Source organism: Leuciscus leuciscus (assembly GCF_965113295.1).
Source record: "Leuciscus leuciscus genome assembly, chromosome: 10".
NCBI lineage: Eukaryota > Metazoa > Chordata > Actinopteri > Cypriniformes > Leuciscidae > Leuciscus > Leuciscus leuciscus.
The window spans coordinates 32,822,204-32,842,936 of NC_138734.1; the positions used below are offsets into that span (position 1 = coordinate 32,822,204).

The following is a 20,733-nucleotide window of genomic DNA, read 5'->3' on the forward strand; positions in this document are numbered from 1 at the left end:
GCGAGAATACAGTGTGCCGAGTTCAGTCAGGTGAGAGGTGACAGGGCCGTATGGTGGATCTCCTGCCACTGACAGGCTGTCATTTGGAGATGTGTGCCATGTGGCTGTCTCTCAGCCTGTCTTTGAGCTGAAGGATGACCCCTCCTGCTCACTGGGGCTTCACCGGCCATGCCATTCCTGTCTCTCAGCTTACACGTCTGACAGGAGACATGACGTCCGAGACACATCGACTCCATCTTCAGGTAGGCCTGTCCTGCGTTTTCTCTGATAGTTCAGGCAGGGAGAGAAAATGAGAGAAAGTGTATGTGTGTCTCATTCTTCCTTGTAAGAAGCCTATAAAAGAGATTATATATGGACCATGAGTCTGCAATAAAAGTCTATCTATCTATATGGCATTATTCTTATAAATGTACAGGTATTATATGTCTTTCAAACTAGTCTGAAGATTGAGAGACAGCTCAAGGTTGAATGTTTTGATTGAGGTGAAAGTTGTACTTATTATGATCTGGAGGATATATTTTCACCAAAAATCCATCATCTGTGACTTAAATGCATTTTTGCAATTAACTGTCCCTCCTGATGGAGTAATTTAACTTGATTTGTGGCTGTCGGGAGGAGCACAAAATGTGTATCAATACTCCAATAACAAACAAATGAATCACAAACATAATTTGTTCACACACAGTTTAGTAAACCCTAAAAAGCACATCCAAGGACATGCATGGATTTTATCATAATTATATGTCATGTACTTAGAACAAAGGTTAAAGGGGTTCTATATAGAACCCTAGGGTTCTTGACTCAATTTGAAAGAACTATTAATTCCAAAAATGTTATATATAAGGAGAAATTATTGCATAATACTTACATGTTTAATGGTTTATTTCAGTTTTTTTCTAGTGATAAAGTATGTTTAATTCATAAAATTTTATCAAAACAAAAAATTAATTAAACATTATATTATTTAAGCTAAATTGATAAAATAATCCTGGTAATGATGGGAACAACTAAACAGTTCTATAAGAGCCTGATAGAACTTTAAGGATCTATAGAACCTTTTCTTCTAAGAGTGTATACAAGAATAATTAGGATATAAGTATAACTTGGCATACTTATTAAGTTGTAATAAGCATAATGTCAGAATGTACAGACTTTCAACTGTTTACATTGAACAAATCAAGCAAAAGTAATTTAAATAGCTCAACACAACAAATGTTTCAAGTGGTTTTCCCAAATTCAACTGAAAATGCTGGCATGCGCTTCTGCAGTCTCAAAATTATTCAACCCCCTGAATAGAGTCCCTCACAACAGCACAAATCTGCAAAACAGGTCTTGTCTCAAGCACACCTGATGCAACTAATCAAGGTCTTCATTAGTTGCACCAGGTGTGCTTTTGCTAGAACACATGACATATCTGAACTGGCTAGGTTTGTTGAGTGCCACGTTTGACTGCATGTTAGAAAAATGGCTAAGTCAACAGAATGGTCCAAAAAGTTGAGAGAAGATATCATCGCCCTTCGCAAACAAGGAACAGGACAGAAAAAGATAGCTAAGGCACTAAATGCTCCTAGACACCGTTGGAAGCATAGTTCGCAAGTTCAAAGTTAAAGGAATAGTGGTTCTACCTGGACAGGGCAAAACCCTCGAGTGACTGCAAAAGACCTGCAGCAAGACTTGGTGGCAACAGGCACTGAGGATTCAGCTGCACAGTAAGGTGCGTACTAAACACATGCCAAAACTCCAAGACGTACACCACTACTGACCCAAAAGCACAAGAAAGCAAAAGCATTATAGTCCTTCACGTCTATTGCAATCTCAAAATTCCGGCCAGTTAATAATACCTAGAATATCAAAATCGACTGCTGGCGGTAGATCCTTTCCTATTTAGCACCAAAACTTTGGAACAGTCTTCCTAACATTGTCCGGGAAGCAGACACACTCTGTCAGTTCAAAGCTAGATTAAAGACACATCTCTTTGACCTAGCATTCACATAATACATTATAGACTTCTATAATTCAATGTTAGGCTACATAGATTAGGTCAGCCGGAACCGGGAACACTTTCCATAAATCCTGATGTACTCGTTACATCATAAGAAGAATCACTTTAGTGTCTTTGTTTATCCCGAGGTTTTCCCGCAGCCTGCCGGATCCAGGCCGTATCCAGATCTGACGAAGGACCTTCGCCTGGACCCGATGACAACGCAGTGCTGAAGTGCCAACTAGTCTCTCCCTATGGAGGATCCCTTTACCACTCTACAGATAAAGCGTTGTCGGGAAAATTCGTTTTGCGTACCTACCCCGAATTGACAAAATAAAATAAAATTCTGTTTCAAAATTTATAAGGAAAGACCAGTACTTTGTTTAGGCTTGGTTTGTAGGGAATTACAAACCTGCGCACATATATTAAAACGCACATAACTATAGAACCAATTCTTAATGCGCATGTGAACGCCATCAGCGTTTATCACAGGTTCGCGTTTAAAGTCTGCGTAGAGAGAATGGTGTCGTCTTAGCGGCCCCTAATTTAAAAACAAATGATCGTTGCGACGGAAGCGAATCAATCAAAACTAACTTTAGCTGGAAAATAACTTTATTAAAGAACCGCTATAAAGCCAAAACAATCTCTGTTACCTTAAATGATACGTTTATCTCTGTAAAGCTGCTTTGAAACAATCTACATTTTTAAAAGTGCTATATAAATGAAGATGACTTGACTTGACTTGACAAGAAAAGTCAGCTCCAATTTGCTCAAAATTATATAAATAAGCCACAGAAGTTTTGGGATTCTGTTCTGTGGAGTGATGAAACAAAACTGGAACATTCCGGCCCTATGGATCAGCGTTATGTCTGGAGAAAGAAGAATGAAGCATATGCTGAAAAGAACCCTCTGCCTACAGTTAAGCATGGTGGAGGCTCTGTGATGCTCTGGGGCTGCTTTACATCCTCTGGCACTGGAAACCTGCAGCGTGTGGAAGGCAAGATGGATTCATTGAAGTATCAGGAAATAGGAGAAAACGTCATGCCGTCAGTGAGGAAGCTGAAGCTTGGGCGTCATTGGACCTTCCAACAGGACAATGATCCCAAGCATAGCCTACCTCAAATTCCACCAAGGCTTGGTTGCAGAAGAAGTCCTGTAAGATTCTACAGTGGCCATCACAGTCACCTGACTTGAACCCAATAGAAAATCTCTGGTGGGATTTGAAGAAGGCAGTTGCAGCATGCAAACCCAAGAATATTACTGAACTGGAGGCCATTGCTCAGGAGGAATGGACTAAGATTCCTCAGAAAAGCTGCCAGAAGCTGGTGTCTGGTTATACATCTTGTTTGCAGTAGGTCATAACAGCAAAAGGGTGTTCTACTAAGTACTAAATAAGCTTGCCATGAAGGGGTTGAATAATTTTAAGACTGTGGAAGTCATTAAAAGTAGCATTTTCAGTTGAATTTGGAGAAACCAATTGAAACATTTGTTGTGTTGAGCTATTTCATTTAGTTTTGTTTGATTTGTTTGATTGCAAACAGCTGAAAGTCTGCACATTTTGCCAATAAACCTGATTTGAAATGGGGGTTAAATAATTTTGTTTTTGGGAGGATTCTATTGTACTGGTCAATAGAACATAAATAATTAAAGACTGGACAGATTCATGTGACATTCCTTTCCCCACATACTGTATCCTCAAATTAATACCCATCTCAAACTCAATCTACTCATCCAGTTATTGAGAACTTCCTGAGAGCATTCTGACCTGCTGCATCACAGTCTGGTATGACAGCTGCACATCCTCAGACCGGAAAGCCCTTCAGCGGGTAGTCAGAACTGCCCAGCGCGTCACTGGACTCGGCTACTTGCCATCGAAGACCTCAACAAACGTCGCTGTCGGCAAAGAGCTCTCCAGATCATCAGGGATTCCATCCACCGCAGCTACAGTCTGTTTTCTTCCCTGCCATCTGGAAGCCACATAGACACATACAAACACGGACCGCGAGGCTAAAGAACATTTTCTTCCCTTGAGGTGTTGCATAAGCTAAACTCTGATCTCTCTTTTATTATCATCTGACTTGCTCTAACAAATCCTCTATACAACCCAATACCAAACCGCTGAATACTGATGATTTATTTCACACTATTGCACAACTAAATATTTTATACCAATGATACTGTGTGTTGCTGTATAACTGATATTGCCATAAAATCACACAGACACACAGTTTTTATATATTGCATAGATACATTTTCATCCCACTTTTTAACTCTTACTCCTAAGGTTCATCAGGTTTTTATAACCCTAGGGTTCTTGACTTGATTTTAAAGAACACTTCATGCCAGAAAGGTTATATATGGAGAAATGTCTTAAATGATTACATAATACTTTCATATTTAAAGTTGAATTCATAAAATGTAATTAAAAATGAATTAAAACAAAATCCATAAAATTATCCCATGGGAACCCCTAAAAGGTTATATGAAGTGCCGCGCCTGGCCCGACAGAACCCTTTAAGGTTCTATAAAACATTTTCTTCTAAGAGGGTAAAGGAATAACAACAAAAAGTTTTTTTGTTGCAAAGAATTGTTGCTAAACGCTTTTGAAATGGTATTAATCATTTTAGAGACAAAAGTGGATCTGTTTTGCTTTGCATATGGCCCTAGAGCAACAGCAATAAAAAAGAAAACAGAGGAAGTGCTCTTCATTAGACAATCTGTCTCTGAAATGAAGTGTTTTTTAGACTGTCTAAAGACTATATTCAATGATGAAGACACAAAAGGAAATGGGTTAAGAATAAACAGGAAAATAAGATCATACAGGAAATTTCAGTTTATAAACTAGCCTACAAACTAGAATTAGTATAACCACTGTTACAAAGTGCAATGTAATAGAATTAATTTCTACACTATATATATATGAGCCTAAAAACATATATATGAAGCACTATATACATGAAGCTCATGGTAAATGAAACATTAATGTGACAAATTATTAATCATCATGAACAAAATTAATGCAGAGTGAGATAGTCAAACAGGGAGTCTTTTTTTTAAAGATGTAAGCACATTGTCCTCCCCTGCTGCAATATCAGAGTGTAGCTGGACATATTTGCATGCTCAGCGCTGTGTGTCTGCAGTAATTCATCATTGGTCTCTGAGGTATTGAAAGCATCAGCATCCGTCAGCAAGCTTATGTCAATGGCTTTGTTTTTAAAAGAACAAAAGAATTATTTCTCATCAGTACACCACTTATTTTTAAATAGCTTGTGTTATGTCTCCAAAAATATCAACTGCAGTAGAGAAAAAAAAAAAAGCCACACCTAATGGCCAGCAAGATCACAATATTGACAAAATAATTAGAAAAATAATCAATGGCTAAACTGCAAAACCATTTAATGAGATTGTAGCCTATGTCCAGTGCAGCAAGAAAATTGCTAAAAAAAACATCTGCTCTAAACTCTAATACAATCAGAATAGAAATAAATACACTGATGCCAATGTTCAATTCCATGAGTTACTGAATTATATAAACTGGTCACTTATAATGTATAGGCTTCAATACCACATAATATATGCTCTATAACCCTAATCAAAGAGTTATAAATATAAACATACTGGCATACACTATTCTAATATCTAAAATGCATGTTTCAGTCAGTCATTGAATATACCATTAAATCACAGTTAAATAGGCCACAAGCACACTGATATAGCATGCACTGTTACTATAGTCCCATATGCTGTAAAATCATAATACCAAAGAGTTACATGCCTATATAACAAATTCACATGTTTCTCTTTACAAATGTTCTTGATGTTCATCTCACGCAACTGCAGTTAACTAACTTTAACTTTTGCTTTTTACGGTGACCAGGAGGGGACATGTTCAGTTAATTTTGTTTTGTTGTGGCCACGACATATTAACTAGTGGGAGAATGTGTTTGGGTGGATGGGACAAAATAAAAACAACCTGATTCTAAAAAATAGAATTGTAATATTAGCACTTTTTTTTTTACTGATTTTGTTGCAGTAGTAAGCCTACATCATATTCATATTTCCATCAAAGGGTTGTGCAATAAAGTAGCTATGACGATTGTATGACCTTATTATGAAATCTAACTATGCCATTAAGGGTCAACTTCCTGTTTAGGGCCTGCTCCGCCCACCTACATGACGTCACATCAACAATGGCATCAGCAAAAAATTATAAATAAATAAATTTCACTCACTGGGCGAGAAAATAAACTCTGTAGTTATACTGTCCCATTTTACCTTATGTCTCATTTACCCTTAATTAACTTTGTGTTTAATCAAAGCTACCATATAGAATGTGTTTTGGTGTAAAGGCCCGAGTCATGCCAATGTCGTGGCCATGACCACACCCCTTATGTAAATATCATACTACCATAAATATATAATACACCGTTCAAACACTGAACATTTCTAAATTCATACAGATAAACATACAATTCCATCCCAAAAGTCCAAAACAAGCAAGGCTTTTACCCAAGTGTCCCTGTGCGTAAGTGCTTTCCCTCTGCTGTCCCTCTCTAAACGCCCCCCTATACTCCAGATCAGATCAGATCGCATTGCTCAAGATGTGTTTATTTCTGCTGCGCTGTCTTGTTTGCGACGTGGCTCCATCAGTATACAGTCATGTCTCGCATTTGCAGCGGAGGAACGTGGATAGGCAGACGAGCGCGTCTGTCAGGGAGAATGACACGCGTGCCACTTTGCTGCGCGACTGACGGCGGGATGCGCACCAGTGTCACATCCCTGTATGTGTAGCCCGGAGCGGAGTGTGAGGGTCCCGTCCATCAGGAAAGGGGGGGATGACGGCGACGGGGATGTGATGAGTGAGTGAGTGAATGAGTGACTGGAGCCGAGGCTTTTGCCTCTCCTCATTCTCACGATCTCCAGCTGCCACATCAAACGCCTCCTTCAGCCCACGTCCGGCTCTTTATCCCATCAATTAGATTTAATCGCAGGGATGGGTCACATAAACCCCACATGCGGGTAATCTCGGGCACTGCTGAACAAAAGTACAAAAGATCAAAAGAGCCTTCATGATCTGTAAATGAGTAAATGGGATCACACACCTTTTCATACTTGGTAGCCAGTTCTGTGCATAAAAACAAGTACATTGTTAGTGAGCTAGGCAGAACAGTACCCTTAAAACAAAGTAGCTTTGGTTACTGTGGTGTGGTAGTACCATAATAAAAGTAGGCTATACCACATTGGTATATGATTTGCATATTCATAGGTATTACATGGACTTTCAAAGCAAAGTATACCATGGTATCATCATGGTAATGCACAAAAATTATAAATGATATGTAATTTATACTATACATACTATGGTACTGTATGATTGTACCAATATTCAGTTGTATTTACATGGCCACAAGGCTTCAAAGCATATTATAGTATCACCCAAAAACTTGGTAATATATACCATTATACTGTATGACTGTATATTCATATTAAGCGGTATTTACATGACACTCCAATCGTGGTAATGTCCAACAAACATTTCATTACCATGCTACAGTGTACAAACAAACAAACAAACATCTGCTTCATAAATTAAGGAACTCACACCACCTGCTGGACATTTCCTATAAAAAATGGATGGCGCATTTCTAAAATTATCCACAAGTATTCAACAGTTTTTTGTTCAACAACAACAACAAAAACACTCTTTACTCTGGTCTAGTACAACTGATGTGCTTTATTTGGCAGTTTACAGCATGTGCGGTGATTCGATTGTGTGGTCCATCTGAGACTGAGCTGCGGTATAAGCCATTTTTTGCAGCTTTTCAGTTGAGAACAAGACTTTGGCTCTTTAGAATAGTTACTTGTGGGAAGAGAAATGTCTTTTTTTTTTTAAACATAGCATTTACATAGAAGTAACATGAAGAACATAGTCATTACAAAGTGTGACTCCAAAAAAGGAACAACCGACATTACTATTATGTTAATACACATTTTAAACATTACATTCTCGTCCTTCAGGCCATAATATGTCCATCATAATATGCCTATCAAAGAGATACAAGTCCAAATCTGGTGAATATAACTACAACAATAATAGTCCAGATGAGTATTGTGTCCAAACACACTCAACATGTAACATTGATACTGGCCTATTAGTTGTTAGATGCCAGATTTTAACACTGAAAAATCACCATCTTCTCATATCTCACATTATATATCGTTCCTCTTCATTCGGCGAGTCTATAGCAATAGACTTGGGCAGGATACGCAGTACTGAACTATCGCATGATCCTTGGTGCTGATCTGTCGTTGCAGGCCGCTTTTCTGAGACGCACCCCTCTACGGATGGTCTTCAACATATCTTCTCCCCCTTTCTCATGCCCTTGATCCTGCTGGTGGCCCTGGGTGGCCTGAGGGTCCGTGGGGAACGGGAACTGGCCCTCACCGAGAGCCTGAGCATTAGCGACCAGCTCTCCAATCTTCTCCACCAGACTGTGGCGATTGGCGGCAAGCATCTGCTCTTCTTCTGAACTGAAGCCCGCAGCTCCGTGTTGCTGGGCATAGACACTCCCGCCGCCAGCTCTTCCCCACGATGGCAGGCTCATCCGCTTGGGAGAGGCTTTGTACTCTATAATTTCCAACGTTTCATCACTGTACAGACTTTCCTCACTTCCATTGTGCTCAGGAGGAGGGCTGGGGAATCCAGGTGAGTCTGGGACAGTAGGAGTCTTTACGGGGACGATAGGTGGTCGAATAGGGATCGGACCCACACTGGACGGGGTACGTCTCACGTTTGTTTTAGACGAAGGGGTTCTACGAATGGTGGCCGTTCCTGAGGCTATAACACCACTTCCCTTTCCGTTGGATGTTGAGGTTCCCTGGGCACCCATTGCTCCGTGCAGTCCTGCAGTGCTGGCGGGCCTCTTGGTCTGGATCATACGCCGGTAGTTCTGAGCCAGGTTGCTATGGCGAGGGACGGTGGAGGACTTGTCGAAGTCTGTCTGTGTGTCGTTATCACCATCGCCATTCATGGAATAACAATCATATTCAGATCCTGCAAAGAGAAAACGGAAGAGAAGATGTTATTGAACTCTCTTAGCCTGAACAAGCAACAAACAAACTCTGACTTCAAGCAATGGATTGTATTTGTGTTTTTGGTCTGTTAGCAAAAAGGTTTAGAATCAAATACAGTTTATTAAATTGATAAAACTGTGGCTCTTGTAGTATTAGTATAATCTTAGGTAGTATTTTAAGGCATCATAAGCACACTTTCGACTCAAAGACTGTTCCAGAAGATAAGCTAAGATACAAGGAAGCACTTCATGCAGCCATCCCATAATGCATAAAGATAAACTAATGCAACAGAAATGTTGATTATAAGTACACTGTATACACCAGTGACTTTAACTGGGTATTCTGGGTGGTGCGTCATGTCAAAAAAAGCACTCGACCACAGTAGTGGTATGATGACACACAGAAGCCAATGGCACATGTCGCTATGCTTACTGGCATATCCGGTTTTCATTGGCATGTGCCACTTAAACCCTGTGACATGTGCCAGTGGATAGTGGCAAGTGCCACTGACATTATCGCGGAATACTGACACCGTGTCACAGAACATGTCGCCGTATGTTGTGCCACCTCCATTAGTGACTGACAGATGATAAATAAATAGCCTATTTTAGTGATATTTTTAAATAAATGACGATTAAACGTATTAAAGTCTGTAATATTTTTTTTTTCAAACCTGTCGTCAGTTTGTGGCACATCAGTATGAATGTGCCACTGAATGTTATATGTAATGCCAATGTTGTTTGATCTATATATACATATATGGGTTGGATTCTTGAATCCACTGCTACTTAAAAATATATCCTTTGAGTGGTTGTTAATCAAGTTATCTTCTAAATATCAAATGATTTGAATGACTTCTTCAAGCTTATGAGATTTAGATGTCTGTTCACTGAAACCTGCTCTCTCCATCTCTGTGAGAGAAGCACCCAACACAAGTTAAAACATATATTTACTCTTCTAGCTGACCATGGCAGCCTAGGTCATTTGGGTCACTCAGGCCTGTCTCCTATATGACCAATTCACAGTTAAAGCATTTACTTTATTTTTCATGATGAATATTGTCTTTATTAAAGTTTAAATAAGTCCAAAGTTTAAAGGGGTGGTTGATAATAATTTCACTTTTTTAACTTTAGTCAGTGTGTAATATTGCTGTTTGAGCATAAACAACATCTACAAAGTAACGAAGCTCAAAGTTCAAAGCAAAGGGAGACATTCGCTTTTAAAGAAATTATCGTTTTTTAATGACCACAACAAACGGCTGGTAGGGATACACGAGCTTCCTCCCGGGTTAGTGACATCACTAAACCTAAAATGTACATAAACCCCGCCCCCAGGAACATGATTTATAGATTATCATGACAGAATATGCTAATCAATGACTAGAAGATAACTATACATAAGCTACATAAATTCATCAACTAAACATTCAGAAATGTCTACATGTTGTCACTTCTTCTTGAGTCTCTCCATCGTCTAACTCCGGTTTGAACATAAGGCTAAATGTTTTTGAAATTTCAGTGCATGTCAGTGTGAGGTAAAAGGACACAAGTTGTTGTAGCTCCGCCCCCTGTGCGGGAGCAGCAGCTCATTTGCATTTAAAGGGACAGACACAAAAACTGTGCGTTTTTGCTCACCCTCAAAAAGTGAAAACTTTAACATGCTATACAATTATCTTTGGGGCATTTTGAGCTAAAACTTCACATACACACTCTGGGGACATCAAAGATTTATTTTACATCTTTTGAAAAGGGCATTATACCACCCCTTTAAAAGAACAGCATTTATTTGAAATGAAAATCTTTTGTAACATTATACATTTCTTTGCCGTCACTTTTGATCAATTCAATGCATCCTTGCTGAATAAAAGTATACATTTATTTTTAAAAGAAAAACAAACTTCCGTAGAATGTCGGTAACCAAACAGTTGATGGACCCCATTGACTTCCAAAGTATTTTTTGTTCTACTATGGAAGTCAGTGGGGTTCATCAACTGTCTGGTTACCGACATTCTTCCAAATATCTTATTTTGTGTTCAACAGAAGAAAGAAATTCATACAGGTTCGAAACATCCTGTAAGTGCAATTTTAAGTATATTTCTGAGAAGTACATAAAGTATATTTCTGAGAAGTACATAAAAAGTAGACTTTCTTATTTTTAGTTTAAAAAAAGTATACTAATAGCACACTTGAATAAACTTATTTATAGTACGGGGACCCCCAACCTTTATACGGTAGTGTATTTACATAAACTTGTAGTTCATTCAGTACTGAAAACTATCAATAGAAATTGTTACATCTATGTAAAACTGTACATTTTATTTTTATTGGTTACATGATTTCTGCATTATACTGTTTCTATGCTTTTTTGATTATTAAAGTTCAGTTTCGTTGACTTGGCAGCAGTCTGTTGAATCTACAATTCGCATCCAGTGAGCAATCAAAATTGGTCAATTTTGTTATTGTTTTGCCAAACAGCAAGACAGCTTACTAGTTTTCAAAAAAGAGCATGTTGTCAATATTTGTGTGTGTGAACACACACTATGCTCTGAATGGAATGGACATGTGTTTTAAAGGCTGTACCACCTGTACATGTGCAACTGTACTTTTTTGTGTGTTTATGTTCTTACCCTGTGAAGGGATAGTGTCCTCTGAACATGATGGTGTAGTGTTCTGTGTGCTGTATCCACTGGAGTACTGCAGAGAGTCACAGCTGCTCTTCTGCTGCTGATCTACACTAAGCCCACGAGTCAGAACCATAGCCAGCTCACTAGCGGCAGATGACATCGGCTTAACATGCTATGGGGAAAAGAAAAGGAGAGAAAATTTTAATTGATATATATACGTTTGGAAACATTACTCATTTGAATGTATTTGATAAAAGTCTCTTATGCTCTTAAGCCTGCATTTATTTGATCAAAAATACAGAAAAAAACTGTAAAATTGTGAAATATTTTTATGATTTAAATAATGGTTTTCTATTTTAATATATTTTAAAACAGGATTTATTTCTGTGCTGCAAAACTGAATTTTCAGCATCATTACTCCAGTCTTCAGTGTCACATGATCCTTCAGAAATCATTCTAATATTTATTATCAATGTTGAAAACAGTTGTGCTGCTTAATATTCTTTTGGAACCTGTGATACTTTTATCAGGATTCACTGATGAATAAAAAGTTAAAAAGAACAGCATTTATTCAAAATAGTAATTTTCTAACAATATAAATCTTTACTATTACTTTGTATCAATTTAACACATTCTTGATGAATAAAAGTGTTCATTTCTTTCAAAAAAAGAAAGAAAAAAATGACTGACCCCAAACATTTGAACGGTAGTGTATATTGTTATAAAAGATTTCAATTTGAAATAAATGCTGTTCTTTTTTAAACTTTTTATTCATCAAAGAATACTGAAAAAAGTATCACAGGTTATAAAAAAATATTAAGCAGCACAGATGTTTCCAACATTGATAATAAATCAGCATATTAGATTGATTTCTGAAGGATCATGTGACACTGAAGACAGGAGTAATGACTAATGAAAATTCAGCTTTGCATCACAGAAATACAGTATATATATATATATATTTTTTTTTTAAAACATCATTTAAAATTGTAATATTTCACAATATTACTGGGTTTTTTTTCTGTTTTTTTCGCTCAAATAAATCCAAGATTGATGAGCATAAGAGACTTATATAAAAATACCAGTACTGTATATATTTTTATATATAAAAAATACATTCTCAGGACCTTGACATCTTTAGAATTCATCCTAGCAAGCCTATAAGGATCCTCAGGGTGAATTATTCCATTTCCTCCCAGTCCACTAGAGGGCTCTGCAGCCTCAGTCCTGCGCTGTTGGGTTACAGCCGTCTGCTCATAGTGACCTGCCTTTGACCAGTCCTGCTGCAAGAGGAAATTGTTTTCAGGGTCATGGAAATATAGCCAGAATAGGACAGGACCTGTGCATTGGGTCTGCAATTTCAATTGACTTATTTGGTAGATGTTCATTTTAATCAACAAAAATAACCAGCAAGCCTGAGCCAGATGTTGGTTAATAAAGAAAAGCTGATGGCAAAGAAATTAAATGGGATGAGATAAAAAGTTAACAAATTAAAATTAATAATGTTTTGCAAAGAATAACAGAACATAAAGCAAACAATGGCTGACCGAATGGTCGAAATGAAAAACAAACCTTCCAGTAAGGAACCTTTGATGTGGGTGAAGGGGAGTTTGATCCAGGGGATTGATTATAGGAAGGGGACGCAGGAAGTATGTAAGAGTGAGGCCTGATGGAGTCATTAAAACAGTGAGCAGGGCGAAAGGTAGCAAAGGATGAGCCGAACTGTGGAAACGGAACGACAGGATGGCCCAATCAAATACGGAGAACAACACCATATAATGCCCATATACACATTATATGGGCATTGTGCTTGAAAGTTTTAAATCAAAGAAACATATAAGACAAATAATGACAACAGAGTTCTGTCAACTTAACAAAAAAAAGTAAGTTTAAGGTGCCGACCAAAGAGTTTAAGTAATTACACCATATATTTATTCAAATTCCAGACATAAAATAACACTTACTATTGTGGGAGAGCCACACTCACTGACTGACTGACAGGTTTCTGAAGCCTCTGAGGATGCAGAACTGGAGGACTTCTGTTTACCAGAGATAAAATAAAGATAGGTCAGTGAAATGGATGTGGAAATTAAACAGCATTAAACATAACGGATGAAAACAAAACACCAGATGAACTGGTAAAGACCTGGCTAGTGATGTCAGACGGCATGGGGGAGGGAGGTTTGGAGTGCACGTTCGCATCTTGAGAGACAAATCCAGAATCATGAGAGGAGACGCTGCTCAGGCGATGAGCGCCACCTGGTGGCAGATGCACCAAACTGAGAGGAGCACAGAGAATCGTTAGTGTTATTCCCAAACGGAGAATTGGTGAGACATATACACTTTTATTGGCATCTATGGTTCCATAAAAATCTTTAACATCCACTGAACCTTTTTATTCCACAAAAGTAAGGAAAAATTGTTATTTTGAGAGTTGTTCACTGAAAGGTTCTTTGGGTAACCAAAAAATGGTTCTTCTATTGCATCACTATGAAAGCCCTCTTTTGGAATCTTTATTTTTAAGAGTGTTTGGCTTAATAATATCATTATAAAACAGTAGCCGACATGAATTAATTCAATTTTGCACTGATGGGAAATCTTAATTGTGATAAAAATGACGAGACAAGAACCTGCAAAGGCTGCTCTTCCTGGATCCAACACTACTGGGAGAAGAAGGTGGGGTCTGGTAGGACCAGTTGTAGTCAGACCCCTTAAGATCCAAAATCACCTAGTGAGAGTCAAATGAATATGTCCTTATTATTATTATCTGTGTGTGTGTGTGTGTGTGTGTGTATGTATGTTTGTTAAATGATTTTCATGTGTATGTTTAAGCACCTGTTCACTGGCCTCTGGTAGTTTATGTGGGTCAGTGGTCAACACAGTGAGGTCATCAATAATGGCCTGAAGGTGAGTGGCCTCTCCCAGCATGGCAATTTCACCGATCTGAGGAAAGAGGTTGATGTTGATTAATTTGATTAATTAGATATTTGATTTATTAAATTAAATTTTGCCATTTAATTTTAGATAGATAGATAGATAGATAGATAGATAGATAGATAGATAGATAGATAGATAGATAGATAGATAGATAGATAGATAGATTCCATTTTAAATCCTCTGAAAAAATATATACAATATATTACACACAAAAAAAATATATCTTGAAATAATCTTGCTAGACCTCTAGAAGTAAAACTCATCTTTGAACACCAAAATGGCAATTTAAAGTTTTTAATGGATACATGAATATGCAAATGAGCCTCGACTCCACTCACTCATACAGGCTCTTCTACAAGTCGATGTATCAGAATGGAAATGCGTTTCATTTATCACTCTCTTCAGCGTCGGACACATAACGGTAATTAATACGATTAGCCTTTTGCTTTACTATGTTATCATCAAACAGCTAATAATGTGTTGCTAATGTTACACAAACGACAAACCATGTTCCCGTTCGCCATCTCAGAGTCATATACGGCTGCCTTCTAAAAATCAGCATCCATAGAAACGCTTTGAACAACTTGGAACGTCAGTGAAGAAAGGCATATGTGACCCTGGATCACAAAACCAGTCTTAAATCGCACGGGTATATTTGTGGCAATAGCCAACAAAACATTGTATGGGTCAAAATTATCGATTTTTCTTTTATGCCAAAAATCATCAGGATATTAAGTAAAGATCATGATCCATGAAGATATTTTGTAAATTTCCCACCTTAAATATATATAAAAAATGTATTTTTGTGAGTGGATGCAGCACAATCACCTATAGAAATGGACAACTTTAAAGGCGATTTTCTCAATATTTCGATTTTTCTGCACCCTCAGTTTCCAGATTTTCAAATAGTTGTATCTAGGCCAAATATTGTCATATCCTAACAGACCTAATATCAATGGAAAGATTATGTATTCAGCTTTCAGATGATGTATAAATCTCAATTTAAAAAAAATTACACATAAGACTGATTTTGTGGTCCAGGGTCACATATAGTTCATCATAACATCGTAATAGACATCATATACATAATTCACCCGCTATATTGCTATATGTACACAACTTTTCATATCAACAGAAAACTATACCAGGATAACCTGGCTTCTCTTGAGACTCCCCTGCTTTGCAGCATATTTAATGATATGCTAAAGCCCACCCGCACGTTGACGTGATTGGTTACAAGGTAGTTTGTGACGTAAGTAACACAGGCGGTTTCAAACCGTGTTTTTGAGAATTCACTACAGTATTAAAGGGATAGTTCACTTTGAAATTAATTTTTGGTATGTTTTAGCTTACCTCAAGGGCATCCAAGATGTAGGTGTCTTTTTTTCCGCAGTAGTTTCAATTTTGATATTTTTAGGTCAAACCGTTCTTGTCTATCAGTCATATAATGCAGGTCTATGGTCATCACCTCAAAGAGCATGCACGTTAAAGTCCAAGTCCAAATTAAAACAATTCCCCGTCGTCCAAATTAAACAATTCCTCATCGTAAGTACACATTGATGGCCTAAGACACGAAACGAGCGGTTTGTGTGAGAAAACGAACAGTATTTATATCGTTTTTACCTCTTATACACAGCCATGTCCAAGTGATCTGATCTGACGTGTACGCAGACTGGTGCATAGATATATACACACTAGATGTCGCCTTGTCTACGGCAGTTCATTGGAACGAATGTCTTTAAGGCGACATCTAGTGTATATATCTATGCACCAGTCTGCGTACACGTCAGGTGACCATAGACCTGCATTATATGACTGACAGACAAGAACGGTTTGACCTAAAAATTTCAAAATTGAAACTACTGCGGAAAAAAAGACACCTACATCTTGGATGCCCTTGAGGTAAGCTAAAACATACCAAAAATTAATTTCAAAGTGAACTATCCCTTTAAGGAGAAAATACTCAGCAATGGTGTTGACTTATGAATTTTCACATAGTTTGTCTTAAAGCATATTAAAAACACCACATAGACACATAAACAACATTAAAAACTTGATTTTCACCACAGGGGGTTTAATTCTCACCACAACAGGCTGCAAGAAGCTGATGAAAGAGCAGTAGCGCCCCCTTTCCTCCAGGAGGGCTCGGCGCACCGCCTGCTTCTCAGTCTCCTCCATCAGCAGGTACATGTCACTCACATCCTGCATGGCACTGTCCAGCTGTGGCTGTAGTCCTCCTCGCCCTGAAGAGAAGGAGAGGAGAGATAAATGAAAATAAAATAAAGACATTGGCGAATAAGCAATCCATGAATGGAAAATTACATTACCGTTCAAAAGATTGGGGTAAGTAAAACATTTTTGGAAATAAATCAATTAATAAGAAAGTATGACTTTTACATTGTTACAAAAAAAAAATTTGATTTAAAATAAATGCTGTTCTTTTAAACTTTCTGTTCATCAAAGAATTGTGAAAAAAATATATCACACTTTCCACAAAATATTTAGCAGCACAACTGTTTTCAACGTTGATAATAATAAGAAATGTTACTTCACTAAATCAGCATATTAGAATGATTCCCGGACGGGAGAAATGGTTGCTGAAAATTCAGCTTTGCCATCACAGGAATAACTTACATTTCACAACATATTAAAATAAATAAATGCTATTTTAATTCATAAAAATATTTCACAATATTTCAGATTTTAATGTATTTTTGATCAAATAAAGTGTGCATAAAAGACTTCTTTTTAAGAACATTTTAAAAATCTTACCAAACGCAAACTTTTTAACGGTAGTGTACACCAAGATGCACTGAATGAACTGAAAATGCATATTTGAGCATTTTTAACACATGAAATGTTTGATGCAGATGTCAACACAGATGTCCCATGGGTCAGCACGATGAAGACAGATTAGGGTGGATAATGTCAACACAGCAACCAAGCATTGTCAGGCTTCATGCAAGGAAACCTTCATGACCATAAAATGAAAATAAATGACATCGAGTTGATGCTCCGAATCTAAACACACCAAATATTGCATGATTGCACATTGTGATTTACTTTCACAACACAGATGCTTATTATGTCTGACGGAAAGAATGACAATGAAATGAGCGCGCTTTTGCAAACAATGGAATTGTGTGGGGCGTTCGCAAAGGACACTAAAACATTCTTATGAAATGCACACAGAATACCTCGGATGAAATGAAATCGATGACAGTCATGCTAAACGTGATGAACGATGAAGGAACTCGCCTGAATACATACCTGATAGTTCTACAGTTAATAAGCAGAAGCCAAGCCAATCACAGTATGAAAGAGAGAAAAAGAGCATTGCCATGAAGAGATTGCAAGAGAATGTATTATGATACATGTAATTATACATTTTCCCCTTCAAAATCATTATTTTGTGCCCCACAGAAGAACGTCATACAGGTTTGGAACAACATGAAGATGAGTAAATAAGGACTTTTAAATATGAATATTCACATTTGAGTGAACTATCCCCTTAAAATCAAGAGAATAAAATTAAAGGGGTGGTTCGGGATTTTTGACATCGGACCTCATTTTTAAGTCAGCCTGGTTGTTATTCATCAGTGGAGACATTTTTTTTTCCAAATTATCCAGTCCTTATATTTGGATAGTTAGCCGATGCTAGGCTAGCGCGAGTCAATGGTATATGTTAGCCAGCCATTAAAAACCGTTTTACCCACTCCACAGTGCACCAAACGCAAATCAATTATAACACTAGACTATCGATGCAAATGTCCGTTGAGAGAATAATGTTACAAATCAAACTTACCTTTCATCTCAATGATCCCAAAGGAACTAGTTTCTCAGCAGCTGCGGAATTTTACTTTGCTCCGGTTAGTAATGCGGCAAAAAGTAAACACAGAACAGAAGCGCACTACAGTCGTTACATCCAGCTAACGTTAGCTAGCATTCCTCAGCGATATCAAAGTCGCGGCAGGTAAATACACTTGCGTCATGTGTGTACCGGCTCACTCGGTTGCCTAGGTAATCAATATCACTCCGCTGCTGCTGTAGACAAGGCTTATGATTACAGGGAACAAATTATAACTAATGCAATGTGATGAAAAGGTAAGTTTGATTTCTAACATTATTCTCTCAACGGACATATACATCGATAGTCTAGTGTTATAATTGATTTGCGTTTGGTGCACTGTGGAGTGGGTAAAACGGTTTTTAATGGCTGGCTAACATATACCATTGACTCGCGCTAGCCTAGCATCGGCTAACTATCCAAATATAAGGACTGGATAATTTTTTTTTTTAAATGTCTCCACTGATGAATAACAACCAGGCTGACTTAAAAATGAGGTCCGATGTCAAAAATCCCGAACCACCCCTTTAAAGCTAGATGTTGCTATGGTTTACTGGTCATCTGATTCAATAGGACTACTGTGACCTTTTGACCTGATTCGAACTTCATAATCTGTCTTTGACCTAATTAATCTTGGCATCAGAATTAGTTAGCATGCAAGAGAGGGGGCTGAGTGAGCAACACCCCAGCAAGGCACATATTCACTGATTCTTTAACATACTGAATGCAGTAATCCTCTAAAAACAAAGCACATAGAGAGTGTGAGCGAGAGGGGAAATCATTGTGCTGACAGAATGGGGAAAAAAGAGACCGACCTTTTCTGGCTTTCTTTTGCAGCTTTATTGTGTCAGATGATTTCTTCTTGATCTCCTGCCTTGAGCGCTTGTACTCTGGTAATCAGAAGGAAGGTGTAAATTCAGGACAGAGACATTAGTATTGCAGAAAGTACAGGTTTGAGACCACTGTGATGAGTCAGTCCCACCTTTGGCGTGGTCTTTATCCAGCAGGGCAGCGGTTTTCTTCCACTCTTCTATCTTGTCTTGGAGTGGGGCGATCATTTTTTCCATTAGAGCACTTTGCACAAAAACAGCAAAAAATAAACAACAGAAACAATACAGTGGTCAACAAATGTTTGCAGTATTATCAGTAGCAACAATAAAATTAAACAGGCAGAATATGGTTAGTTATACACAAAATATATATAAATTATATTTTACACACATATACATACATACAATTATATATATAAATATTATGTATATATAAATATTATTATGGAACTACATTTACAGCAAATGCCTTAACGTGTAAATATTTGTATGAACAAAATTAATTCAACAACTGAGACATAAATTGAACAAATTTCTCAAACATTTGACAATATCAATATGTCAATATCAAAGGTAGCAGTCAGTATCTGGTGTGCATCAGCAGCTGCTTTAAGTGCTTCAGTGTGTCTCATCTTCATGCACTGCAGCAGATTTACCAGTTCTTGCTTTGAGTTGTTACTCCACTCTTCCACCAAGGCATCTTAAATTACGAACACTGCGGTTTACTGCTCTGGCTACATCTGCAGTCCGCATGCCCCCCTGCTGCATGTTCACACAGGTGATCAGGCATCCTGGGCATCATTCTCCTGCTGTTTTTCAGATTCAAACGTAACTGTGACCTTAATTGTCTACTGCCTATAAACTATCCTCTGGTGCTCTTCGCGGGTTGGTCAAAAATGACAGAAATGAATTATTTTATTTCAATGAAATTAATGTACTATATTTTAGTTTGACAATTATTTAATATTTTGTGGTACTAAATTATATTTACACTGTATTTATAATCCATTTAAAAAAAATTTGAGCATTGACCTGTAAATTTCCAACTTTAACTGTTGTAAATCTTGAATGCTTTAGAGCACAGACTCAAGTTTGATTTCTTTTCAAAAACGACACTTGGCAGATTATTGCTGAAGTGAAAAATGTTTTAAAAAGTGAATTAGTTTTTACGTTTATTGTTATGAAAAATTTGCGAAAATACTATTTTAAATTTTTATATGAAATATATATTTGCAAAAACATGTTTTACTTTAAAACTGTGAGAAAATCAAAGCCATAAATCTAAACAAGTTGTGTTCAAAATTTGAGCCATCTCAAAAAATGAGCTTTCGGTAGATTTTGTTTGGCCGCAGTACCAAAAGTTTCCACTAAATGAAATTCTCCCGTTCATTTCCAATGAGGTCATTTTTTAGGTCAAGTGTGACTGTTTTTTTCAGGACCA

The 20,733-nt window shown here is 37.5% G+C and overlaps 1 protein-coding gene across 4 annotated transcripts in view; it reads right to left on the minus strand.

Moving 5' to 3' along the window:
• Positions 1-7,697: 7,697 nt before the first annotated feature.
• mtss1la (MTSS I-BAR domain containing 2a) overlaps positions 7,698-20,733 on the minus strand; it is a 34,013-nt gene continuing 20,977 nt past the window's right edge. Inside the window, exons 5-15 of one of the 4 annotated variants that reach the window (XM_082181932.1) lie at positions 19,445-19,536; positions 19,278-19,352; positions 16,701-16,858; positions 14,514-14,621; positions 14,309-14,406; positions 13,825-13,957; positions 13,643-13,717; positions 13,251-13,400; positions 12,806-12,958; positions 11,682-11,850; positions 7,698-9,035 (exon numbers count right to left, since the gene is read on the minus strand). In XM_082181932.1, the coding sequence (XP_082038058.1) occupies positions 8,260-9,035; positions 11,682-11,850; positions 12,806-12,958; positions 13,251-13,400; positions 13,643-13,717; positions 13,825-13,957; positions 14,309-14,406; positions 14,514-14,621; positions 16,701-16,858; positions 19,278-19,352; positions 19,445-19,536 (1,987 nt within the window). In that variant the 3' untranslated portion in view covers positions 7,698-8,259. Of the gene's footprint in view, positions 9,036-11,681; positions 11,851-12,805; positions 12,962-13,250; positions 13,401-13,642; positions 13,718-13,824; positions 13,958-14,308; positions 14,407-14,513; positions 14,622-16,700; positions 16,859-19,277; positions 19,353-19,444; positions 19,537-20,733 lie in introns of all 4 variants that reach the window. The other 3 variants (XM_082181931.1, XM_082181934.1, XM_082181933.1) reach the window with 3 other exon arrangements.